We start from the raw sequence: 25493 nt of genomic DNA, 5'->3' as shown, positions 1-25493 counted from the left end.
CTGCACCTATACGGATTGTTCTGTTTCTACGAACCTGCAAGGAAAAGCAAGTTTTGACAATAGATGAATGGATGCATTTAGCAGAACACTCATAATAAAAAGTGAAGAGTCAAATGCTTTTTAACCATCATAAGTTAATTTTAATCATATCTGATTCTTCATAAAATATCTAACAATTTCAAGTTTTAAGTGAAGAATTAACACAGAATCAAATCAATCTATAATATTATGTCCCGATATCCCCAATAATACAGCAATATTCACAATAAACAATATTGATGCAGCATTGGTCACTTTATTTTGATCCAAAAGGCATCAAACAACAAATATTCCTATGTATGACTCTTGGCTAAACAAATGCAACTCAACAGCAATCATCCTGGCAACTTGACAAACAGTTTTATACTATATGTCTTCTCCTGAGTTAATATATATATGTAGTAGAAGCAGCAGAATACATAATATATTTTATTACCAAGCTAAGAAAACAACCTCTAGTAGTAAACATAAATTTGTTGTGTGTAGTGTAAGAAAAGAGAATAGCTTAATAACAGTCAATAGCCTACTCAGACCGTGGCCCAACTCAGAATGTCGGCACACTCAGTTGTTGGCATTCACGATTTAATTTTCAGGCCTCATAAAGAAAACAACAGGCTCAGTTAAGCTAGCAAACAATACAAGCCACAGTCAAAACCAATCTACCAGGTTTTAACAGCAGAAGCAGAAATAAAACCTAAAATAATTGTGCTAAACAACAGCAGCAGCAGTTACACATGCCCCAACCCACCAAGCCAAGCACAGGTGCAAACTACATTTATGGCATCCTTCAATTGTTTAATGTTTTGGTATATTATCTCCCACAAATTATCTAAGCTTTTTACTATGCATGGAAACAATCAGTGATGGTCTGGATTCTGGTTTGATTGTGCTTCTCAACATGCAACATGCTCATGGCAGCTACACCTGTTTTAAGTAACCCAATCTCGCAAACACAACCACTAGAATAAATCCTCAAACAAAAGTTTCAGGACCTCCATTTCCAGATATTTTGAAGCTTATATGCAAGCTCATATTCAACTGGTTAATAACTCAACTGGTTAATAATCCAGATGCCACAGGGCATAACTATTACATTGCAGACGCATTGTAATACAATAATCTCCAACAAACATGAGTGTCACTAGCTTTTTGTTATCAATGAAAATTATCTTATTCTAGCCAACTCTGGCACACTTACATAACATAATATTGATTAATGTGCACTGTTCCTTGACAAATTAATAAATTTGAAAAGCCTTAGTCATTTTTCATTGCCTTGTTTCATAGACTCACCCAGCAAACCTTACTAACTGACAGGAACATAAACTTTACAATGCATTTGGTCATGTATTTTATGTAGTAACTCCATCTTCATTCTTTGTTAGGAATGGATCCTTAAGTTGTACACCTTCAATATGCTCTTTTTCAAACTGTAAGCAACTGCATGTCCACACACAATAAATGCACAGACTCCTTGACCTGTTGCAGCAATCATCGTGGCCTTGGATGAGTTTATTTTTTCTTAACTCTAAATTCAATTCCAAACATTTTTAGGGTCCTAAATTTTCAATGCCGTTCACCTACTGAGTCAGGAGAGCCACTGAGTCTCCTCACAAGCCAAACATCAGGAGACTTCCCAGTTAAAGCCTGACCTCCTGATTAATTTATTCCCCCTCTTCTCTTCTCCTAGTGATATCAGATAGTTATGGTGTTAACTGCAAGTGAATCTAGAGATTAAAATATCTTGAAGAGCAGTATGTTGGAGAATAGCTTGGCTCTTTGGAGGAGGCGGGTAGCATTGGTAAGCCAGACGCTGTGTCTTTCCTACAGCGATCCAGAGCTTGCTTGTAGTTGATCTTCTCCTTTGTGATAGGGTCAATGATATCTCTGACATAGTGTTCGCCGGTTTGTAGATCCTTTTTTGTTGTACTGTCAATCTTTTTAGATTCAATGGCATCCAATAAGCTAACTCTACGACCAGTGGCAGGATCTACCAGCCCACCAGTCAGGTGTTGTGCCTCCATGTATCGAATTGCTGACTCTTTTGGCATCCAGCCTTTCTGAACAGCTTCTCCCACAGACAAACACTCTTTGGTCATGGGGTCTTCAACTCCAGTGAAAGCTTTCTCTGCATTAAGCAGCCGTTGGACTTGGCTGTCCTCGATAAGGCCTCTTTGTGCCGCCTTGTGAACTTTGCATCTTTCTTTGTTGCTGATGTCAGTGATGCCACCTGTTGCTGCTTGAGCCTCCAGCAGTCTTTGGGCAGTGGTAGGGTCGATCAGTTTGCGCAAGGTGGCATTGCGGATTGTAAAGCAGGTGTCTGTATATGTATCCATTATTCCAGCAATTGGCTGTGTTTCCGTAGCAGTGGTAAGGTCTAATGATGGAGATTTCGCAGATGAATTTGGTGTTTGGGTGACTGAGGTGAATTTGGGTTGCTTGGTTTTGTCACCTGCAACAAGAAGGGCAAATTCTGAGATAGGAAGTTTGCCTTGTTTGTATTGTTGCAGATCATCTTTTGTTAGCCTTCCTTCCTTGATAGCGTCTTTGATAGAGTACTGCTTTCCACTCTTGCGATCCAGCAGCACAGATGTTTCTCCATCAGGACCCTTGGACGTTATCTCTTCCCAGTCACATTCTAGTTCCTGCAGATCAATGTACTGCTGGCGATCAATGAGGCCCCCAAGGTAGGCATCATAAGGAGACATGTCTTTACCAGTATCTGGATCCAAAATGGTGACTTTGGTCGAGACATTGGTTTCTTTGGTCCTTGTCTCTGCCTGTTCCTCTTTCTGCAGGTACATCAGAATCTCACGAATTGTGCTGTCTCGTTCATGAATCTTATCTTTCTCGTCCAAGATCTGTCTCTCCAGTCGCTGGACATCTGACTCCATCTTAACGCTCTTCTGCCTGTTCATCTGTGTTCTTTCAGTCATCAATCGACTTCGCTGCTGGAAAGAGAGATGAATGTTGTGTTTCTTTGCTTCAAGAGTTCTGAGTTCTTGGGTGAGGTTGTCGTTTTCCCTTACTAGAGTATCTTTGTTGAAACTAAGATTTGTCTCTTCTCTTGAATTGTTAGATTTGGTGCTCCTCAAAATGCTAATTTTGTCATAGAGACGCCTGATTTCATCCTCCAAGTCTTGTCTAGCAAATTTGTTCTGAGACACCTGCTCCCTCAGACGGCGTCGCTCAGCTTCAACAGCCTGATCTTTCTCCACACGAACAACCTCCTTATACACTGTCTTTTCACCTGACTTCTCTTTCTGCAGAATCTCAAGCTTTAATTTGACATTGCGGATTTCCCTCTGGATACGTAGGATATCATTGGTTTCCTTGTCCATGTCAAACTGCAAATCATTTGTCATCCTTTCCAGTTTTGGATCTCTTTCAACCTTCAGCACTTCCTCAACTACTATGCTCTCCTCAACAGGAGGTGGGGCATTTTCCAATTGTGTGATACGTAGTCGGATCTCTCTAAGTTCAGATTCAGCTTGGATCCTTTTTTGGTGCTCATCACTCTCTCTTATGATGCGCTCCTTGTCTTCCAACTTTGTTCTTAGTTGCTGTAACTCCAGATTCATCTGACGGCGACTCGTTACGACTTCATCAAGCCTCCTACTGAGTCTGTCATGTTCCAGTGTTTGCCTTGGGTCCTTCTGAAGGTGTACAACCTCCTGGACAATCAGTTTCTGTTCTGGTTTCTGTCTTTCCAAAAGAAGGTATTTGTGTTGGAGGTCAAAAACCATCTCCTCAATATTTCGCCTCAACTGTGCTTCTTCCCGCACACTCCTGCGCAAACGATCAGCTTCCTTCTCCAGTAGTGGATCAGACTCATATTTAATTAAGTCCCTGGAGACAAACTGGGTCTCTATCTTTGACTTTTCTGCCTTCCTTTCATCTCTTTCTTTTCGCAACTGTCTAACCTGGTCTTCAAGAGAGGTACACTGGCTGTTCAGATGGTTCACCTGATCATTTAACCTCTGGATCTCTCGCCCGTTTTCAGGGCTTCTTTCTTCTTTCACCACCTCTTGGAGAACTTCTTTGAATTCTACTTTGGGTTTCTCTGAACGAAGGGCATTCATGTCAGAGGTGACCTGCATAATCACCTTTTCTAAATCAGTATTCTGCATATTTATTTCCTGTATTTCTTTGCGGAGGTGCTCAATTTCCATCTCTGTATTTGGGTCTATTAGGTAGATCTCATTTACAACTTCTTTCACCTCAAAACTTGGCCTCTGGGCTTGAACTTCTCTGTAGCGCTTCTGCAGCTCCATCACTTCTTGAGACAAATGGCTGTTTTCAGATCTCTCTTCCTCCATGCTCGTTTGGAGCTTGTTGAATTCTGCGATAAGTTCAGGGTTTTGTTCAATCTTTTCCACCTTTCTAGCGATGTCTTTAGACTGGATGTTGGGAATCAGCTTCTCAAGGGTATTAATCTGATTTCTTGTCTGGAAGATTTCATCATTGAGGATCCTGCATTTGTTTTTCTCATCAGAAATTTCAGTCTCAAATGTTTTAAATGCTTTCAAAATCTCTAGATCTTGTTCTGATTTACCTGCTTCCTTCTTATCCTCTCTCTCTTTCAGCGGCGGTTGAATATGCTGGAGAATTGCGATTTCTTTCTTCATTTGGGCTTGGTCTCGTTCCTTCATTTGGATTTCATGTCTTGTCCTTGCGATCTCATTTCGCATGTTGGCAGCCTCTTCTTCCAGTTGAGGATCTCTTTTAAACTCAATCACCTCTCTAGTCACCATTCTGGGGTATGTGTGTTTAATGGTGCCGATTCTCTCGTTTACTGTCTCAAACTCTGAATGGGTGGAGCTCCGTTCCAGGACTTCAGTGTTCAGTTTGCTCCTACGGTCAGACAGATCACCTACTAGTGTAGGATCCTGGTGGAACCACACTGCATCGTTGTCCTCCACATGATCCACACCGCGGTGATTCTTAATCCTGTTTTTGAAGGTATTTAGTTTGGTCTCTGCTTGAGCTGTAAGTTCATTCTCGTCCGCTAATTCCCCAAGCAAGCCATCTAATTCAGAGCTACTCTTTTGTTGGTTTTCAAGCTCCGTCTGTTGCTGTGCCACCATCTGAACCTTTTCTTCATTCTGCAGCAATAAAAACATATTAAGCGGGTTTAAGTACACGTTTTCAGATGATTTACAGTGTAGCTTAATTTTTTTTAATTGGTTATAGCATAAATAGTGCAAAACAAAGATAAGTTTGACAAATTTGTGACCTTAAGCCTTACTTGAAAAATGAGATTCCTAGCCAAATCGATCTGTTTCTGACGCTGAGCGTTTTCTGCTGTTGCTTCTGCGTAGCGATTTATCAAATTTTTTTCCTGTGATGAACAGATCTTTAATCAAATTCTTATCTCTTTAAAAAACATAAATATACAGTAAAATAATCTGAATGTTACCTCTCTCTGAATAGCATCACTGAATGTCAGGCTTTGGGTCGTCTTTGGAAGAGTCATCCCGACATCTTCAAGTGTACCGTTGTATTTATTAGCATTTGTCTCATAATCCTGCAGGCATAAAAATGTTACATATTTTATTCCTCCGTCTCTAAAAGTTAAAGGCACATCCAAGCGCGAAGAGGAATGGATCATTTCAGTCTGCCTGAACTGAAGCTAAATGTTTCAAGCATAAAAAAAATAAAAGTTGGGGTAAAAGTTCCTTTGTTTTCTTGTATTTCCTATTTCAGAGTTGTACTGTTTCAGAGCTAAAAAAAAAAAAAGATTATTGTTAGAACTGTAAATATCTTTTATCCCATATATACTCAAAATTAACTTTAAGAACTGTGCGATTCTTTTGTTTTCTCCTATGTGTGTTTTGGTGAGAGATGTCTGCAGGAAACTGATAAGAGTGCCAAATTGAAATTAGATGCTAGTTACTTTGGAGACAAACCTAAGAGCTGGCCTGATAAGGAAAACACCCAAAGGCTAAAGGTCAAAGCTTGTGACCCAGAGACATGGGAACTGCACTTGAGACCTCACATGCACTAAGACAGGAGATTCATTGTATAGAAAAATGTATGACTGTGTGTTAGCAGCTGGGTTTTGTTTCCCCACCCCTTTTCTAGGCCAGCTGCTGGCCAATGTAAATTAGGACGTCATGATGCAAATAAAGGAGGAGAAGCAAGAGAGGATTTTCAGAGCGAATTTGAAGACTGTGAAAATCAGACCCTCCTCTCTGCTCTCCTCGTGAGTAAAATCCAATTCTTTAGTCTTTCTTCTTTTTGTCTATTAAGGTTGTAAACCTGACAATTATGAATTTTCATTTTCAATGCAGGATTTGACTAAAATGCTTTTAAAAAGTGTACCATACGTTTCCCTGAGCTGGGACTTATAAACAAGGTGAGGTGACACAAACACCTCAGTTTGCAGGTAATTAACCTGCTGTAGTAAACATTATACTTTATACTTATTAGTGGAGTACTTCAACTCCAAAGGGGGAAATGTTCCTAGTCTGAGCAGCTCTGTAAAATACAACTACAAACCATTATAGATGCTAAAATCCTTGATGACAAGGATATTAACAACATTCAAAACTTAAAATGTATATAAACCTGATTATATTCCTGTTTAATGTTTTTCTTATTCTCCAATCATAAATGCCATATCGTACTTTGAATGCAGTAGGAATGCTCTACTATGGAGTTTCTATAACGGAAAACAGGAGGGTACCTTTCATGATTAGTTCCTTTGTCTGGCCTAAGAGTGAGCGATTATTTGAATGATATTGTGAAACGTATGCAGTTCTGCTTCTGTTTTGTTCTTACACTGAGTATGCACTGCAGATCTTGGGAGTGGTCAACCACTACGTCCATGTCGTCCTCCTTCTGCTTTAGATCCTTCATCACTCTCTGTGAATTGAGAAAGGTTGCATTAATCCTTTAAACACTATTTAACTCAATTAAATGATGCACAAATATGATTTTTTTATGTGTAGTGCTTCACTTTTTCCAAATTGTACTAAATTAATGTCTTTTCTGAAAATTCTACACACAAATGCCCAATTATGACATTGTGAAAGTTTGAGTGTTTTGCAAATTTATTAAAAATACAAAGCCTATTAATCATATTTAAATAAATATTCACAGACTTTGCAACAAGGTTCAAAACTCAGACCACGAGAAACAAGATTCTCTGGTCTGAAAGCTTGAACTCTTTGTGAATGGAAAGTGTCATATTTAGAGGAAACTAGATGCACCAATCCAATATTAATAATTGTATCAGTCCCAATGTTGAAAAAATTATAGATCTGGTATTGGTGACAATGTGACTGATTCACATGGGCAGATCTATTCAGTCTAACTCTACGCTTTGTGCTCTGAGCTACGTCACACTTTATTATTTGTTTCACTTTATATTTAGAATTTCTAATTTCACCTTCTGAACCATTTGAAAGAAGATTTGCTGCAGTTTATTTTTTACATGTTTGACTAAGGCATAGTTTTTTGTCAGATTCAGTTTATTATTTATTTTAGATTGGCTGTTGGTGGTTCAAGGTGCTTTACATGATAAAAACACAAAATTAAAAAGTTTTAAATTAAACGAACAAGTGAACAAACATGATTAGCCATCACCATGATTATGCAATGTTTAATTTATTATGGCTCAAAAGCAACAGCTGGGTTTTTAGTCTTAATTTGAAGGAACTCAGTGTTTCAACTGTTTTGCAGGTTTCTAGGAGTTTGTTCCAGATTTATGTTGCAATTCTCCTAATTGCACTGAACAAATTCAGGTTTTGTTGTTTTTACATGTTTGACCAAGCGTGTGAAGCTTTAAGTAATGTACTGGTGCAGAGTTGTCAAATAAACGTGTAATTAAATTAAAAAGATAAACGTTTTAAGTCACTTCAACACTGTTTTTCTGTATCAGATCGATGTCGGTCGATGCTGAACCTCAGAGATCTGTATCGGTATTGAAAGTGTTCAAAAAGACTTGAGGCTGTAAAAGCTGCCAAAGGTGGATCAGCAAAGTATTAAGCAAGGATGTGAACACTTATGTAAATGTAATTTCTAGGTTTTGTGTTGTTAATAAATGTGGAAAAATCTCAAAAACATTTTTTCCAAATGTAGGTATTTGCATGTAGAAATTTGAGGAAAGAGATTGAATTAACAATTTGCAGAAAGGTGGAACAAGTTAAACACTGTGAATATTTTTCAGATCAGTACGTCTCTAAGGACTTTCATACCTGTTGGGAGATCTGCTTAGCAGTCACCTGCGACAGTCCATCGTTGATATTTATCTGATTTGTTGGCAGGATGTCCAAGAAAGAGTTGAGATATTTGCACAGGTTCTGGAACTCCTGGTACGCTGACGAAGCCTCTTGCAAAAGGTTTTCTCTAAAGGGTGTCAGAAATTTTTTTTATTAATTTTCTACACGTCTTTGCTGTTATCAAATATATTTCTTTTTAAGAGCATTAAGTTTTGCTTTTCCCTAAAAGATATTTAGCAATATTTAAAAGTAAACACAGAATTTATGAAATGTTCTTTCAATTTTTGTTACTATCAAACTTGACGCCATACTGGGATTAAACAAATCCTGGGATTAAACAAATCCCAGTATGGCTAAATTAACTGAACTGAAAGGCTCTCGGTTTTTCTAACCTTTCCTTCAGCTGGTTGGCAACATTTGTGTAGCGACTCTGCAGCTGTTTGACATCATTCCTCTGGCGCTGGATGTCAGGGCAGTACTCCTGGTGGTCTTTCTGCAGGGAGCTGCACAACTCCTCAGTCGCCTCCAAGTCCTGATTCAGTTTCGTCATGTCATCCTGGATCCCTGCTACTGATTGCTGCTGGCGCTAAACACAACAAAGGGGACGTCCAAAATAAAATATACACTGTGCTGCCAAAAGTTTTGAGTTGTTCCAACTGTGTACCTACAGCCCACAGCCATAGGTAATTAAAGGTGACCTATTATACTTTATTAAACAGGTTAGGATGTTTCTATGGGCTAGACAAAACATGTTCATTACATTTTTTGCACAAAATGATTCTTAGACGGTGAAGTTTTAGTCTGTTCAGTTCTGACTATTTTGAGCTGTTTTAGGGCGTCTTGTCACTTTAAATCCAATTAAGCTGCTGCTGGCCCTCCGGCCCCCAACTCAACATTTACACTCAAACGTGAAAATGGCTGCAAACAGATACACAATTATGCAATTCTACATCTTTGAAAAGCAGAAGTGGAGCCTCCTGCACAACAAACAAGAATGGGGCAAGTGGTTTCTGGATGGTAAGTCATCAACAAAGCACTTGTGTTTTCCAGAAGCCATTGTACAGCACATAGCGGTAGAACTAAATGTGCTGGACTCTGTTGGGGTTAATATGTTGGGGTTAAAATTGTTAATATGACTTGACAATTAGGAGGTTTTTGAAATGGTTCATCTTCCAAACACCAAAAAACATTAACTAATTGCCCCAAAACAACCAGTTTTTGGGCAATAAAGAGCGCCAAAAACTACACTTTTTTTAAGCGCTTGGGCTGTGTTTAGAAGCACCTGCGACCAAAATGAAAGAATGAATTTTGTATAATACATCCCATTTAAACGTCAAGTCATGCAGAGTGCTTCTACAAACACTTGTAAAAGAATGGATCTCTCTCAGGAGCTAAGTGAACTCAAACTTTGAGAGGATGTCATCTGTGAAAAAAGTCCAGCCTAAATATTCCACATTTAACTGTTAATGGCATCTAAAGTGGAAATAGGAGGAAACGACAACAACTCAGATATGAAGACTCCAAAAACTGGATGGAAAGTCTTATTAGAAGAAACTGTTGTAACTGCAAAGGTTTCCGTGTTAAAGCCTTTGTCTTAAAAACAGGATGCTGTCCTTACAGTTTGTGTGTTTGTGCAGAAGCTAATAGTGATCCAACATACAGTAGTGTAAGTCATGGTGAATGTTTGTACCAGTCTATTGTACATATCCTCACCTGAATGTCTTCAGTGTGAGTTTGAATTGCATTTGGTATGTCAGGAATTTGACAGTCTTCACTGAGGTTTCTCTCAAGGCCATAAACAAGATCGTCCACCTTCTGAATTTGACTCTCCAGGCTGAGAGACGCATTCGCTCTGAGAGAAACAGATAAATACAGCAAGCTGTGATCTAAAAAACAAGAACAAAAGCCTAAACTTTATAAATACTACCACTGCTAATAATAATAATAATAATAATAATAATAATAAAAACGTACTTTTTACTGTAGAGATCCGCCAGAGCGGCTAAGCTATCATGCTTGCTTCTAGCAGCACTCAGTCTGAGCGGCAGTCCAGGCAAGAAGCTGCTGGACTCAGCAGAGAGGAAAGGCTGCAGGTCGGCCTCTGCGGTCTGGATCTGCTGCTCCAGAACCTTCAGTGCCTCGGCAACTTGCTGTATAAAACAAATATGATTTAGAAGACTTTGAATCGCTTCACAGTCCTCTGAGGGTGCTTGAGCGCACTTTTTCCTTCCACTCGTCTTTCCATGAACATGTTTGGATGCAACACTGAACTCCAAAAACACAAAATTATACCAAGTATTTTGTCTATTTTCTAGTGCAAATACCTTGTTAAACTTGAAATAAGACAAATCTGGCTTACAAGTAACTTTTCAGCAAAATATATGAGCTTGTTTTAAGTCAATAATTTTTTATTTTGATTTTAAAAAGTACTATTTCCTCTGGAAGATTATTTCAATTATGACATGGGAAAAATGTCATATTGTAAGTGAAATAACAATAACAGAGGAAATAGTACTTTTTAAAAATCAATATGAATAAATTGTTGACTTAAAACAAGCTCATATATCTTGCTGAAAAGTTACTTGTAAGTCAGTTTTGTCTTGTTTTAAGTTTATTAAGATATTTGCACCAAAAACTAGACAAGAGTATTTTGTAAAATTTTGTGTTTTTGCAGTGCGCAGCAATGCAATTTAATGGCTTAATCTTCTTGTGGAGTGAGTCGGTGACTGCCTGCTTTAAATTGAATAATATAACATTTCTTTATAAAAAAAATCTTCTTTTTTAATTGGTTTGATATTATCTATTTGAAAATAAGCAGATGAAATAAATCCGTCTGTATGGTTAAAGTCTAAATATTAAAAATGTCATTACTTAAAATGAGCTTTTGAAGATATTTCAATTTACGGTACTTAGTGTACCTCTAAGTGTCACAATCAGTATCAACATGCAACAAAATGAACTTTATGAAAATAAAGCTACATTTTTTTCCCCTCATGAACTAAATTTAAATATAATCAGATCCCTACTGAGAGTTTCTTCCCACTGAAACCATCGGTGTTTGTGTCGACTCACCTCCTGCTCTCTCAGCTTCTTGGCCAGATCTCCGGTCGGGTCGGTGCGGCTCACCGGGGTTCGCAGACGGCTCAGCATGCCCTGCTCCGTGTTGGCCAGGTCAGAGTCCAGCTGGTCCAGCCGCTGAGCCACAGCGGCCAGTTTGGGGTCTGCTGGAGCTGAAGAAACTGGAGCTGAGTGAAGACAATTATTTTCTGGTTAATCTTACCTAAAAAACAGGGATGTCTTTGTGTCAGTCGGTAATTTCTCGTCATAGAAATCCCATATGAGGTACCTCAAGGTTCAATCCTGGGACTCCTCTCATTAAACGTAATAACTGTATAATGTTTTTAATGGTTTAAAGCACTTTGTTGCTGAACTGTGCCATGCAAACAAACTCTTCTTGATCTCTGTGGACCCTGAGGCATTTTAATCTGCTCACAGATTAAACATCATGGTGGTAAAGAAGTGAAAGACAAACACCTGACTGCTGAGCGATAGAGACATCTGATCTGGGGTTCTTCAGGGACGCTGCCAGAGCCGCTCTCTTTTTCTTGATTTCTGCCAACTCACTCGCCAAACTGAAAATACAAACACAAAGAGAATATGAGTATAACACACGTTTTAATAGCAATGCATTCCATTTCCAATGCAGCTTTCCATTACTTACGAGTCAACTTTATCAATGGCGTCTGGGTCAGGAGGTGAGATTAGAAAGCAAACTCCTGGGAAAGTTTCGGTTTCTCCATCAGCTGAGATTACGTCCCAGTTCTCGTTGTCAGAGAGGGATTTCAGGGTGAACGTTTCCCCTCTGGACAGAGAAGCCTAATGGCGGAAAAATGAAGTCAAATTATTATCATAAAGAGATCTGAAAACAATAAATCAGACTGAACGATTACAGAAAGAATCTCAACACTCAGTCTTGTGGGTTTTGCTTAATGAAGATTCAATAAAAAATAATTTTGGACCTGGTCAGTCTTCCAGTCACACAGCGACTTCACTGTGATGGGAGTGTTGGAGGAAACGCGACGCAGCTTCAGAGGAGAGATGGTCGAACTTCGTCTCCTCAGGACGGTCAGCAGCTGCTCACAGTTCTGCACCGTCTTCTCCTCTGCCTAAAGAGAAGCAAAGCCAGTTGTCTATTGATTTTCATCAGCTGAGCGCCCATTTCTTGCTTTTATACTTTTTTTCATTGTATTTTCATCTTGTCTGCGATTCCCCCTAAATTCATCACAACCTATTGCCTTCTAATGAGCCGTACAAAAATCACAACCTTTTATAACAATGTACCAAACCAACCCCTCCAGAAAGTCGCGATTCACTGATTGTACACAAATTTTGCACTGACTCGCAATTTTCACCAGTGATCACAACTTTTCTGCAAATCTGACCAATCACCTTGTTTTCTGTATTTCCTTCACTGTAAAACATTTGAGCCGCATTTATATACATTATACATAAATATATACACTATATATAAATATAGATTTATATATAGCGTATCTACTATCTTCTACTCTTTAAGTCAAATAAATGTAGCCAGTTTTATATTTTGAACCTAAATGTGAGTTTGTGAAAGATAAACTTACAGTTTATGTGTTAATTTTTTTATTAATTTTGTCAAACCTCCAAGAGTTGAATAAACTAGAGTTTTTCTGCTTTACCTTGTTGTTTTCATCTTACCTCCATCTGCAGAAGTGTCTTTGAATTACTCTTCTGCCTGACAGACTCTGGGGCCAAAGTGGTGCTGAGTTCAGTCAGTGTCTCTGACAGCTGCTCAGCGTCCATTTGAAACTGGAAAAAATGGTACAAACACGTTCATGTTGCGGTTTGAGAGAAGCTGAAAACACGTTGGACCGCTAAAAACAAAAATCATCCATGCTGTTACATACTTTTACCATCTTTTTTTCTTACCTTTTTAAATTCATCCACATTTTCCAGATGTGTTTCCTGACAAATGCAGAGATTCAGGAACTTCTGCCATTCGTTTCGCACCGTTTCTATTTGGGCCTTAAAGTAAAGAATCAGGCTGCATTTAATAAACATTCAAATCTTAAAGTTTAACTCAGGTGAAATCTTTATAGGGGACATATAATGCAAAGTCTACTTTTTGCACATTTTTGTACTTCCAATTGGATCGACTGCTTCTAGAAACAACCCAAACGCTAAAAAAAAAAAAAAACATCCAGATGTTTCCTGGAAACAAGTTACTGTTTTTGGTGGCAGGGAAATGAGCCGATTACCCTTTGCATGTGACGTCACTGTCTTCGAAACTCCGCCCACTCCGCCATGATGGATGTAAAAAACAACCAATGCGCTCCTGTGAGCCTGTGAAAAAGCGCACCTCTGGTAGCCTAATATCGCTTTTACTTAGTTGATAGTAGTGAAATAAAAATGATCATAGGGTGCTGCGTGGTCGGCTGCACAAACAGACAGGAGTGAAAACCAAAGTTGTCATTTTATTAACTTTTAATGATGGAAGATCCGGCGGCGATGGATAGCAGCCGTTAATCATGACTGTCAGCCATCGGTGTAATCATGGATTTGCAGCGAACACTTTTTACAAAGTAAGAGGATTAACGTTCGTATACTTTATAAGTAAGTATGATTAGAACGATATCAAATATCGCATTATGGAGAAGGTACGTGTCTTACCATCAGTAACCATGGAAACAATGCCCCGCCATCATGTAGCCTAGCAAGTACAAAGAAAAAAAAAAAAAACAACTGCTCTTCTGCACATTTTTAATCCCGCTCCGGTGTAAAGAGAGACGCTGTTTATGACTTAATGACACAAATCATGTGGTGTGAATTCAGACAAAGTGGGTAATTTGATCAACACGTCAGGAGGGAGGAAGTACGGGTCGGTTTCTAAGCTAGCCGTTTCCAATTTCTGTAAATACCGCCATCTATGAGCTCCAACCAGGTGAGTCAGTTCAAAGACAAATTAGCTTGACTCCATCTAGTAGAAGCCACGAATAAACTGACAAAACAACTTTGGAAAACAACTTCAGTCGCTCTGTTCAATCCTCATTTCCGACATCCATCATGGCGCTTCGCATGATTAAGTGACGTAGTTGCAAAGGGTCAATAAACCCAAGTGAAGGCCAACACCATAACGAGCCCAGCCTCGTTACCTAGCAACCCAAACGGAACTCCGGCAGTTTGGTCAGCTAATTTTACCGCTGTACAATAGCTGCTAAAAAAGACAAATGTTTAACTTATCTTTCAGGGAGCACTTCTAAATTTTTGTTAGTTGTGCAGGAGGCTCTTGTTCAAAGATGTACTTGTACATCTCTACAGCCATTTTAATATGGCTTCAAACTCAACTCAGCGTTTATGAGTGTAAACGCTGAGTTGGGGGGAGTGGACAGCAACTAATAATTTGGATTTAAAGTGACAAGAGGCTCTAAAACATCTCATTCTGAAGGGAGCAAACTGAGATGTCATTATCTGAGAATGATTTTGTGCTAAAATGTAACAAGAACATATTTTTTATAGCACATAGACATATCCTAACTTGTTAAAGGAAGCATAATAGCCAGGTCTCATTTTTAGACTGACTTGAATACCTGTATTGTTTCGCTGGCCGGGTGGTTCAGTTCGACGAGCCTTTCTCCTTCATCCTGGAGTCTGTTCACTTCACTCTCATGGAACAAAAGACCGTTGTTCTTGAAGTTCTGATTGGGAATAAGTCAAAGCTTTTATATCTATCGTTAAAATGAGATGCTAATTCAACTGTCTTTCATTTAACTAGTGCCTAACAGATTCTCTAACTTCTGCCTTAAAAGTTTAAGATCTCTAAACCCCTCTGTTGAACTTCCTTTGGTTTATTTTGTCTAGGAAGTCCTAACTAGGCTGTCATTTTTATCTGTTTTATAATGTTTATGACAAGGAATCTGCAGTTGAAACATATGAACACCCTAAAGGGGGGTAAAAGTTATTATTTTATTTAATAAAACAGCATTACAGCAGAATAAAGAGATTAAAACCAAATCTTGATTTGCTCTGACCTCATAGTGCCTGCGGATGTCAGGAGGATGCAGCATTTGATCGCTCCAGTCCTGCTTCTTGATCTTTTCCTGTTCGTCTCTCAGGAAGTTCAGCAGCCTGCAGCAGCCCTGCATGTACTCGTAGAGACTGTTCAGGTAGTGGTGCCGCCACTTGGAGTCGTCCTCAGAGACAAAACCAACAAAACAAAATTAAATCTCAAAGGTTAGGCTGTATTTTCATTTTTATTCATGAAATACCTCTAAAAACTATGAAAGTGTTGAAAAAAAAAAAAAAAAACTCAGAAAATTTAAGATTAATCCATGAAATACTTAAGAAAAAACAAGAAAAGTTTTTAGTTTAAAAGTAAAAAAAAATTGCTTGAAAAAAACTTTGACATTAATCTCAGAAATTTTCTAGAAAAAACTTGGAACTTTTTGGAGTTTTCAAACTCAAGTATTTCCTTGTTTTTCTAGAGTTTTTAAAAAAAAATAATAATTTTTTTTTAGCAAAATTGCACATTTTCAAAATCAAAAATTTCTGTTTTCCTAGTACATTTTAAAATTATTCTCGAAATCTCTTGAGTTTTTTCTAGCAAAGTTTTGACTTTTCAAACTCAGAAAGTTCCTCTTTTTTTTTTAGAAAATTTCTGAGATTTTTTGCGCTCCTCCTTTTTTTAACACGCTGTTGTAAAAACCTAAAATAACAAGTAAAAAGCAACTTACCAGCAGGTTGTTATGTTGTTTCTTAAAGACAGCATATTTCTCCTGAAGAAAAAAAAGACAGTAACGTAACATTAATTGTCTCTGCCAAGATTTTATTGAGAATGAAAAAGATGAAAAAGCTTTATTTTTATAAGCAAACATCACTTTTAATTTGTTTAGTTTAGGGTTGTGGTTGCTGCATAAAACATTGATTTTAGATGCACTCTTAGATGTATTTGTTGTAAAATAAACACATTTCCACCACATCTTACAACCTCCGATATGAGGAGCGGCCATATTGAATTGTGACGTCTGTCTCATAAGTTGTAGCTGGATATTTCTAACTCAAAAGTCAGAATTTCCCATTTTCAACTACGACTGGGATGGAGCAAATGTCTTCTTACTCCTTTAACTTTTCACATTTTGTCATATTGCAGTCAGAAACTTCAATAAATCTGGAAGGCTGGTATTTGGTGAGAGAAGTCCACCAGTTTGTGACTTAATCTCACTCTAAATCCAGAGTTTCTGTGAAGGACGGCACACAAATCAGGGAGAAACAATTTAGGCAAATTTAAAATTAGGGTCAGGTAATACAGTCTTGGCAAGGAGGGGAATAAGATCCACAGAGTCCAGAATCCATTTATGTGATCAGTTTTTTATGGCAGAGCTGTTGTTGAAAGAAAGCCATAAAAAGTTTGCAGTTTGTCGCAAGCTTTGCAGTGAAAATTCCTGTATTAAAGACCTACATCCATCTGAGAATCTCTAGACTTGTTAGCATATATTCTCAATCCAATTTTATTTTGCAAAAACAAATGTCAGATAATTCAGTTTCTCTGATTTTTGTTTGTAAAAAACACAAAAATAGTTTTATAATTTTTCTTTCACTTTGCAGTTAAGCACTACTATAAGTGGCTATAAGGAACCAATAATGTGAAAAGGTCCACTATGTTTGAATACTTTGCCAGTCACTGTAAACGCTATTGTGTTGAAATAAGCATGCCGACCTCGCTGCCTGCAGAGCTGACACAAAGCTGGGAGCTGTAAGCTTTGATCTCTTTATGCAGGATGCTGTGAGCAGCAATCTGCTTCTCCAGGTCGGCCATGTTGGGGCCGTACTCCTCTCCATTCAGCTCCTTCTGAAAGCAAAAGGCACAAGAACAGCCCAGTTCATGAAACTGCTCAAACCTTGTCACATTCTACAGGGTGGTCAGAGTATCTTAATGGCAGATTCTTTAAAGCTGCAGTATGTAACGTTAATAAAAAAATATGTTTTTACATATCTGGTCAAATGATCACTATGTTGTGACAGTATAAAAAAAAACAATCTGTGAAAAATAATCAAGCTCCTCTGCGTTTTCCCAGGGCTAACTGCAGTCAATTCAATCAGAACCAGGAGGAGAGTGTTAGCGCTGTCAATCACTCTCCTGTGCACTGTAAAACATTTGAAGGTGGTTTAACTTGAAAATGAAAGTCCACCTGCTGCCTTGAAAATGCAATTTAAGTCGACAAGAAAATTGTTTTGGTTTTAACTCAGAAACTAAAGTTCATGAAGTTGACTTAACAAGAGACAAGTTGTCTAAATATTGTTTTTTAAGTTCATTAATCTTGAATTGTGAGTTTTGACTTAATGCAATTTCAACCAAATAATTATTTCACAAAATGCAAGAAAAAAAAACTGTCCTCACCTGGTTAAAGAGCCACATTTCTCTATTATTTTACTCACAATATCAAGTTAAAATAACAACTTATTTTATTTTAGAATAATTTAAATTCTTGTTTCAAATTGCATGAACAAAATTTCTGATCTGATAATGAATTTTATTAAACATCACAATGAATTCAGCTCAGAAACATTTAGTGTGAACAGGACATTATCCTCAAGCTTTAAAATAAACATTTGCCTTAATAAAACACAAGAGTCAGATCAATGTAACGCTCTTCCATCTCAGGATACAGAAACAAGCTGCTAAGCATTCTGGGAAATAGTTCCCACTCCTGTCTTTTTCTTCTTTCAGTTTTTTAAATGCTAATCTAAAAACTCTAGTTTATTCAACTCTAGGAGGTTTGACAAAATTAATAAAAAGTTAACACAACTTACTGCTGTAAGTTTATCTTTCACAAACTCACATTTAGGGCAAAAATCTAAAACTTTAAATGTATTTGACTTAAAGACTAGAAGATAGTAGACACAACTAAATGCGGCTCAGATGTTTTATAGTGTATGCGCTGCTCCCACTGTCCCACTTTTTTCTGCTACGCTACAGCTGCTTCTGCGATGAATGCTAAGGCTAGTTGGCATACATAATGACGGCAAATAAACGGTTTTCCTGTAACCGTAACTTCTTTCTCCGCCAGTAGCACATTGAGCAGCGTATACATGCGGTTGATTGATACTGCTAAGACACTCCTCCTGGCTTTAATTGGTTGTTTTTAATAGGGTGCAGCGATTTTATCTATACAGCAATAATAGCTTGAAGAGGAGGTAGAAGAGATCAATCTTTTCACAGATAAACTTTCACACAATACTATGATGGCTGATTTAATAAATATGAAAAAAATGACTTATTTTCGTGAAAGCTACATACTGCAGCTTTAAATTCAAAGATTGCCATCAGCTTGTGAAGAGCTCTGATGTTTTCTCTACACTTACTTGCTTCTGAATCAAAATGGGCCCCCAGTTAATTCTGGGCATCAGTGACACGTCGTCAATCTGGTCATAGATGTCTCTGTAGAAGCTGCAGTCCTTCAGCCACCGCTCATGAAGGTGGCTGATACTGTAAATTCACACAAAGAACAGTAAAATATTAATTAAATGATGTCATTTATGACCTTATGTTTTGGTCTGGATGCTTTAGTTTGATTATAAAGGTTGAAAATGGAGGAAATCAAATGTCTATGAATCAGTTCGTAGTATGCTCATCCGATGTTCTCACTCATTTTCAATCTCTCTGGCTTGAGGGTGTTTGAGCTTCTTGGCTTTATCGACGTCCAGGAACAGATCCTTCAGCAGGTTCTCTGCCTCGCTCAGTTTGGTCGATATCTCATTTTGATGTTTAAATGGAAGGTCTTTCTTTTCATTTTCAGCATCCTGATAAAATCACAACACAGAGAAACAGATGGTTTGATGTGTATTTTGTTTATTCGTGCGGGTATCACCATAACAATTTACAGTTTAAACATGCTAAAATAAGTTTTCTAATGTTTTTTTTTTTGTATTGATCATGGATAAAACCATATACAGGTACTCTGATAACATGTACGCTGTATAGTTGGATTTAAAACATGTTTTTTGGTACTTCATGGCAGTTATGTGGGTTACCTGTTTGCTGGCATAAACTGAACAAATGAGCACAAGCTTTTTATTTTACATGAAGCATTTCTGTGTAATGAAACACAGTTAGTTCAGTGATTCAGAATAGGTCTTAGTGAAAACTATAAAAAGAGTAAAAAAACCCCACAAAATCTTACCACATACTTTTAGTCTGGTTTTTGGTACAAATATCATTCCATACTGGAAATAAGACAAAACTAGCTTACATGTAGCTTTTCAGCAAGGAATTGGAGCTTGCTTTAAGTAAATAACGCCTTAGTATTCATTTAAAAAATGTCCTAGTTTCACTATCAGATTATTTCGCTTATAACAAGACATTTTCACATGTTTTTAATGAAATAATCTGCTAGTGGAACTAGAACATTTTAATCAATATTAAGGAGTTATTGACTTACAACAAGCTCCGATTTCTTGCTGAAAAGTTACTTGTAAGTTACTTTTGTCTTATTTCAAATGTACTTCGATATTTGCACCAGAAACTATACCAAAGTACTCTGTAAGATTTTGTCTTTGCAGTGAGTAGAAAAAGTCTGTTTAAAAAACGTAAAGTTCCTCAAGACATTTTATTTATAAAAGCCTTTTGTTAGTGAATCAGCTAAATAACTGATGCTGATGCTCAAGTTCGTTACGTTCCCACGAGGCCCATTTGTCAGATTAAAAGTACATTTTAGAATAAAAACCTTTAAACATATTCTTTTTATTAAGCCCACTTTTCTATTTTAAAAATTATTTTTATGAATGGTTTGTTATAATATTCTCATGTTAAATGTTATGTTTTCATTACCTGTAAGGAAAAACATCCATCTGTGTGTAATTACATAAAGTGTTTCAGTTAGTGATAATAAATGTCATTTTCAGCACCGTTCCAGCTAAATGGATCTGTATATTGGGTGGTGGATCTGGTTTTTCTCACCACAGCCAGCATCTCTTCTGACTTCAGGATGTCTTTCTCCACCTGGTCGGAGTCCGATTGCATCTTGGAGATCAGCAGAGCCAGGCTGCTTGCCTGGGTCCTGCAGGGAGGAAATCACAAGCTCAGATGAAAACCATGAGACATTTGGTTCAGTCTTTTCAAAAATCATCCGTCTGAGATTAGCCAAAGTGAACATGTTTTCTAAACCAATAACTTACAACACTGTTTTGTGACTTTTCTAGTCTGTAGGACACAACAAATGGAAAAGACGAAGAGCAGGTTTGGTTGGGCATAAGTTGGAAGATGTCAACATTTATTCTTTCTTACACAGAGAAGATTTTTTGAATGAATGACAAAGTAGCTTGAAACATTTTTATTTTTGTTCACATTACTGTGTGAGCATTTTAGCTTTACTCCTCATTTTAGCTTTACACGAAACTGAAAAGTGTGTAAAAGCAAGTTAGAACCAAAACAATCTAACTAAAAGCTCATTATTGACCAAATTCCTCACTTCAAATAACTATTTTTATAAAATAGAAACTAATTTATTGGTATTCTATTCCATTTATATTTTGGTGTTTTTATCTTTGAGTTTGAAGAAAATGATCAAAAAGAAACATGATTTAGATTCCAAAGTAAGAAAAATGAAAATATAACACTACTGTATGTCCTTTTACCAAAGCAGACATTGAAAAATAGTCTAAATGTATGACTTTAATCATATTTAAGCCACATGAATTAGGAGAAAATAATGGATATGTGTTGTTTTGTGGATACAATGTAAAGACTGTTTTCTGCAAGCTGACTAAACCGTCTTTTCCACTGGTTGAACTTTACACCAAAGCGACTGTAAACAAAGTGAATCAGAGGCGGTCCCAACCCAGATAGGAAATAAAATCCCTTTGGGTCTTCCCACTGGGACGTCTCACTGCAGAACCTCCAAGGACGAGCAATTAGATCTCGATCCAAAGCCCAAACCTCTTCAAATGTTCCTCAGCTCTACTTGGTCTGACTCATATTACTAGACTTCATTTAATTTATTTATCTATCTATTTCACACAAGTTTTTAAAAATAAGAAAACAAGTAATCAGTAAGACAAGAGAAACATGTAACCAAGAACAAAATAATCAGCTTAGCACTTTGTTTCTGTTTGAAAAAGAGTAGGAAGAAGTTAACACTTATTTAGTCCTACTCTTTATCTCAAGTTAATTAAATGTTTTACTTACTGACTCAACAATTATCAGACATTTGTAATTAAAATCGTGTTACGCTATTTATGTGCCTGTTCAATATACTGTGCTAAAGAATAAAGAAATAAATTATATTACATAAACAAAATGATTACAAACTGACTCTCATAACAAGACAGAGGAATCTACAACAAGTAAGACAAGAGAGAACATGTAACCAAGAACAAAATAATCAGCTTACCACTACTTCTCTGTTTGAAAAGGTGTAGGAAAAAGTTAATAATAATATTAATAATAGTAATAATGACAACTGTAAATAACAACTGGACATACAGCATCAGAATAATCACCAACTCCTTGCCAATATAAACCCTATAAATTCTTCACAATCTGTGTTATATAGCTACAAGAACATAGTAAAAATAAATAATAATGATCGTAATATAATAATAATTTACTATTAATGCCAATGGTAACACAGAAGAAAGGAAGAAAAAAAACTTATTATATTTGTGTTAATTCCCTTTTCCCCCATATAATATGAGTAACATAGTTTTGTATTTATTTTTAACTGGTTGAGGCCTGGACATTGTTTTCGTTGTTTGACTCTAGTTACAGTGATACAAAATCTTCTCATAGTTGTTCTGATGCCGCGTATTTTTAAATTCAACGTTCCCCTTACCGTACCCCAAAATCCTGATCCCAGTTAATCTCAAGATAAAATGTATCCCAGACACTTGTGTCCGCCATGTTGGTGTTTGAGTCACGTTGGTTACAAAGCAACTGAATCCTCCCTATCAGCAGCAGCAACACACAGAAAAACCTGGTTTGGACAAAGCTGTGAGCCTCTTCAAACTCCATGAAATACAACTCTGTGACAGGAAGTATTTGGAGCGTGATACATCCTCTAAGTGAAAGCAAACACCCTTTCTAAAGTTCACTAGTTGGAGCTTGCTTTCCAACAATGTGGTGTCACCTTCCCTGTGAAGGGTAGCCAGTGATCTCCTTAAAGTGTTGAAGCATGTTTGTCTGTCCTGCTTTTAAAAATGGGATATGCGCAACTTGTAGTCATCTGTGAGACCCTGAAGCCCTAACAACAACCTTACACTCCAGTCCAGTAGGTGGCAACAATGTGTCTTTAAGTTGGGTGTTAGCCCACAACCGTCACCAGTTACTTGAAAAGAAGAAGAAACATTAGTAACAGCAGAAACATCAAACAAGTAGATAGATGAGTGTGTTATGGACATGGAGACGCTAGAGCGTGTAATAATTAATTGCGAGAAATATAAGGTAAATAGACAAAAATTAAATCAAGAAATAAGGAAATATGGTGTGGAGACATTAAGAGTGAATAGTTAATAATGACAAGATAAATAAAACAATTGTTTTTAGAGGAAATGGGATTGCATATTTATTTTAGGTAGATAAGAATAATATTCCGGCACCAGTAGATGGCGATAATACATGTAAACGCTGGATGTCACCCGCCAATAGAGGACGACGAAGAAGAGGATGTAGCAACAGCGGCTAGCATAAGCTAAGACCATTAGCACTTATGGGGAAGGCAAAGCGGGAAAATACAAAGAAAATGGTGTAACTGAGAAGGTAACAGGGGGGAAAAAAGCAAAATTTAGAGGTTGAATTCACAATCTGACCGAAATATTTAGCAGCAGATCTACGACAAAAGTTTACATTGATACTAGAACCAAAGAAATTAGTAAAGAGGAAAGTGTGAGCCAGATAGATGTGAAGGTAGGGTGACCAGACGTCCTCTTTTTCCCGGACCTTTTTCAGACCTAAAAAGATATCCGGGGGGAATTTAAAAATCGTCCGGGATTTTGGTCAACTGTCTCAAAACACATTACATAGCGTACGGGGCATTGTGATTACATTGCCACTCCGTTCCACTACTCCATTCCAGGTTTTTTTGTATGGCAAATTAGTCACGCCCTTCTCCCGAAATCCAATCACGTTGCATTATGTGTGCGAGTGTGTGTGCGAAAAGTAAAGGTAGCCGCCCTCCGCGCACCGCGCACCCCCGCTCACCCCCCCCCCGCCCAGGACTATGAGATTTTTGCAACAAATAGTATATTTTAAGCTGTTATACCTAGTCGGATCTAACTGATAAAACAGCCGTTCACACCAAGCATAAGACGGATCAGCCAGCTATCAAATAACAGGCAATGCTAATGAGGCTTATGGAAAGTGCATTTCATAACATTTAGGTTTGTTTTTGTGAAGCTGTGATGAGTAGAAACAAACATTGACACACCCAGACGCCCCAGTTTGTTCACTGATACCACCACCATTTCATCCTGACCTACCCTGAGGATGAGGGGGCACATAAAATATTTGAATCCAATTCTAAAATACTTGTGAATTCTGATTGGTGGTTCAGTGCCTGCTAGCCAAGTTGCACCAAACCTTAAGCTTTCCCCGTAAGTGGCGCCTACATGGAGTAACATAAGAGCAGGTAGTGGTAATGATCCAAAGACCAACTCCACCTCACTCCTACGTACTTATCCTTACAGTAATCCTAGCTGCAGTCTTTGTACCAGAACAGCTGCTTATGTTGTAGGGAGTTCCCCGAGTGTGAAAGCATATGCACTAACTCACAGGATGTCCAAATAACAGCAGCACACACTCCACTTGTTTCCATTTTAAAGAAAAGAGAAAGTGACAAAAGGTGTGGGTAGCAATATTAGCTGGGATGGTTGTAAAATACACAAATACAAACCAATAAAAACAATGTTGATAATTAACCCAAATATTGAGTTATTAAAATGATGGAAACAAGGATTGTGACAGATCAGTCAGCTCTCAAATAGGAGCAAATCATGCAGTTTTTTCCAAATCAGATGAGAACAAACAGTAAAACGTGTTTATTTGTGCTGATTTTTATGAGACTTCTTTGTTGACACGTTACACTGTGGTTGGTCATCAGTGATGCTATCTTTATGGCAATTTATTTGGAAACACACTATAATATAGGTATATATACTTCACATCTTTATTGTTGAGGCAGTTCAAGATATCGCTCTTGCAATGTTGACTGTAAACATGTTTTATGTGTTTGTGTGCAGCAGCACCAAGATCTTCAGCTGACATCTTTTTTATTTCAATGCCAAATGCAGCTTAGCCCATAACTATTCAATTGTTTCTGATTGGAAATGACACAAACATTTCCCAAAAGAGAAAAAGTATATAAATTCTAGTTTTAATTTACATTTTTACAAAACCAACTCCAAAAGAAATATTTATACTGAATAATTATTGAAACATAATTTATTGACATTACTTCAATCAAACGTCACTTTTAATAGCTGACCAGCTTTTTGATTTTTATTTCTACTGGTACTATTGATGCTGATAACTATTTTGGAAAGAACCATGCTTTGTTTGAACCACTTTGGGGTTCTGCAATGCCACAAAAGATGGATAAATCTTGAAAGATATTCTTCTGTTTGTGCTACTTGATCCTCTAACTTGGGTACACATGATGTCAGGCTCTGACTTTCTCCATCCCTATAGACTAACTTCTCACAGAGCCACTGACTTTCTTTAACATTTCTGCCGGTGGCTTTAAGTAATCGGAGAAACGGAAAGAAGCTGGGCTAACACTCAGGAAACATGAAACACTCCCATTCTGGAAAACAACAGGAAGGGGATGCATGACTGGAATACATGCATATCATAATTAATACAGAGCTGCATGTATTAATTATCTAGAGGAAAAACTCACTTGCTGATGCTGCTTGAGCCCTTCAGCGAGCTGTCCTTGGTCTTCTTCGACTTTGACATCGCGGAAGAGGTGGCGATCCTAAGAAAGCTTCACCGTCTCAGTCGTACAGCTTCTTTGTCTCCAGCTTCACTTTGTCTCCCTCTCTCTTTCTCTGTCTTTGGTTGTTCTTAAAAACATACAAACACACTGACACATGAGCCAGTACAGCTCTAAACACTGCTGACTCCTCCCAGACAGGGTAACAGGCGTGTTAACACGCAGGTATCCTCCTGGTGGAAGAAGACTAGACTGACCTGTTCTTCACACT

The 25493-nt window shown here is 37.6% G+C and overlaps 1 protein-coding gene across 1 annotated transcript; it reads right to left on the bottom strand.

Moving 5' to 3' along the window:
* Window positions 1–114: 114 nt before the first annotated feature.
* LOC116719791 (envoplakin-like) lies at window positions 115–25260 on the bottom strand. The gene is made up of 22 exons (XM_032562481.1): window positions 25187–25260; window positions 20254–20353; window positions 18943–19097; window positions 18660–18783; window positions 17014–17145; window positions 16031–16072; window positions 15329–15490; window positions 14888–14995; window positions 13230–13325; window positions 12999–13109; window positions 12284–12430; window positions 11986–12140; window positions 11799–11896; window positions 11337–11509; window positions 10239–10414; window positions 9978–10116; window positions 8657–8850; window positions 8241–8391; window positions 6823–6906; window positions 5459–5566; window positions 5288–5380; window positions 115–5144 (listed from the first exon to the last, which is right to left on the bottom strand). The coding sequence occupies exons 1-22, from the start codon at window positions 25243–25245 to the stop codon at window positions 1767–1769; spliced, it is 5985 nt and encodes a 1994-aa protein (XP_032418372.1). The 5' UTR covers window positions 25246–25260; the 3' UTR covers window positions 115–1766.
* Between the last annotated feature and the right edge of the window lie 233 nt (window positions 25261–25493).

This window comes from Xiphophorus hellerii, chromosome 5 (genome assembly GCF_003331165.1).
Source record: "Xiphophorus hellerii strain 12219 chromosome 5, Xiphophorus_hellerii-4.1, whole genome shotgun sequence".
In the NCBI taxonomy this organism is placed as follows: Eukaryota; Metazoa; Chordata; class Actinopteri; order Cyprinodontiformes; family Poeciliidae; genus Xiphophorus; species Xiphophorus hellerii.
Note: the sequence above shows the minus strand (reverse complement) of the source record. Positions and strands in the feature narration are given on the sequence as shown.

Coding starts and splice junctions, on each gene's coding strand:
- LOC116719791 (XM_032562481.1), bottom strand. CDS start 25,245: ATGTCAAAGTCGAAGAAGACCAAGGACAGCTCGCTGAAGGGCTCAAGC. Junction 12,431..12,998: donor AGACACTTCTGCAGATGGAG/GTAAGATGAAAA, acceptor GCTTCTCTTTAG/GCAGAGGAGAAGACGGTGCA. Junction 5,381..5,458: donor GTGATGCTATTCAGAGAGAG/GTAACATTCAGA, acceptor TGTTCATCACAG/GAAAAAAATTTGATAAATCG.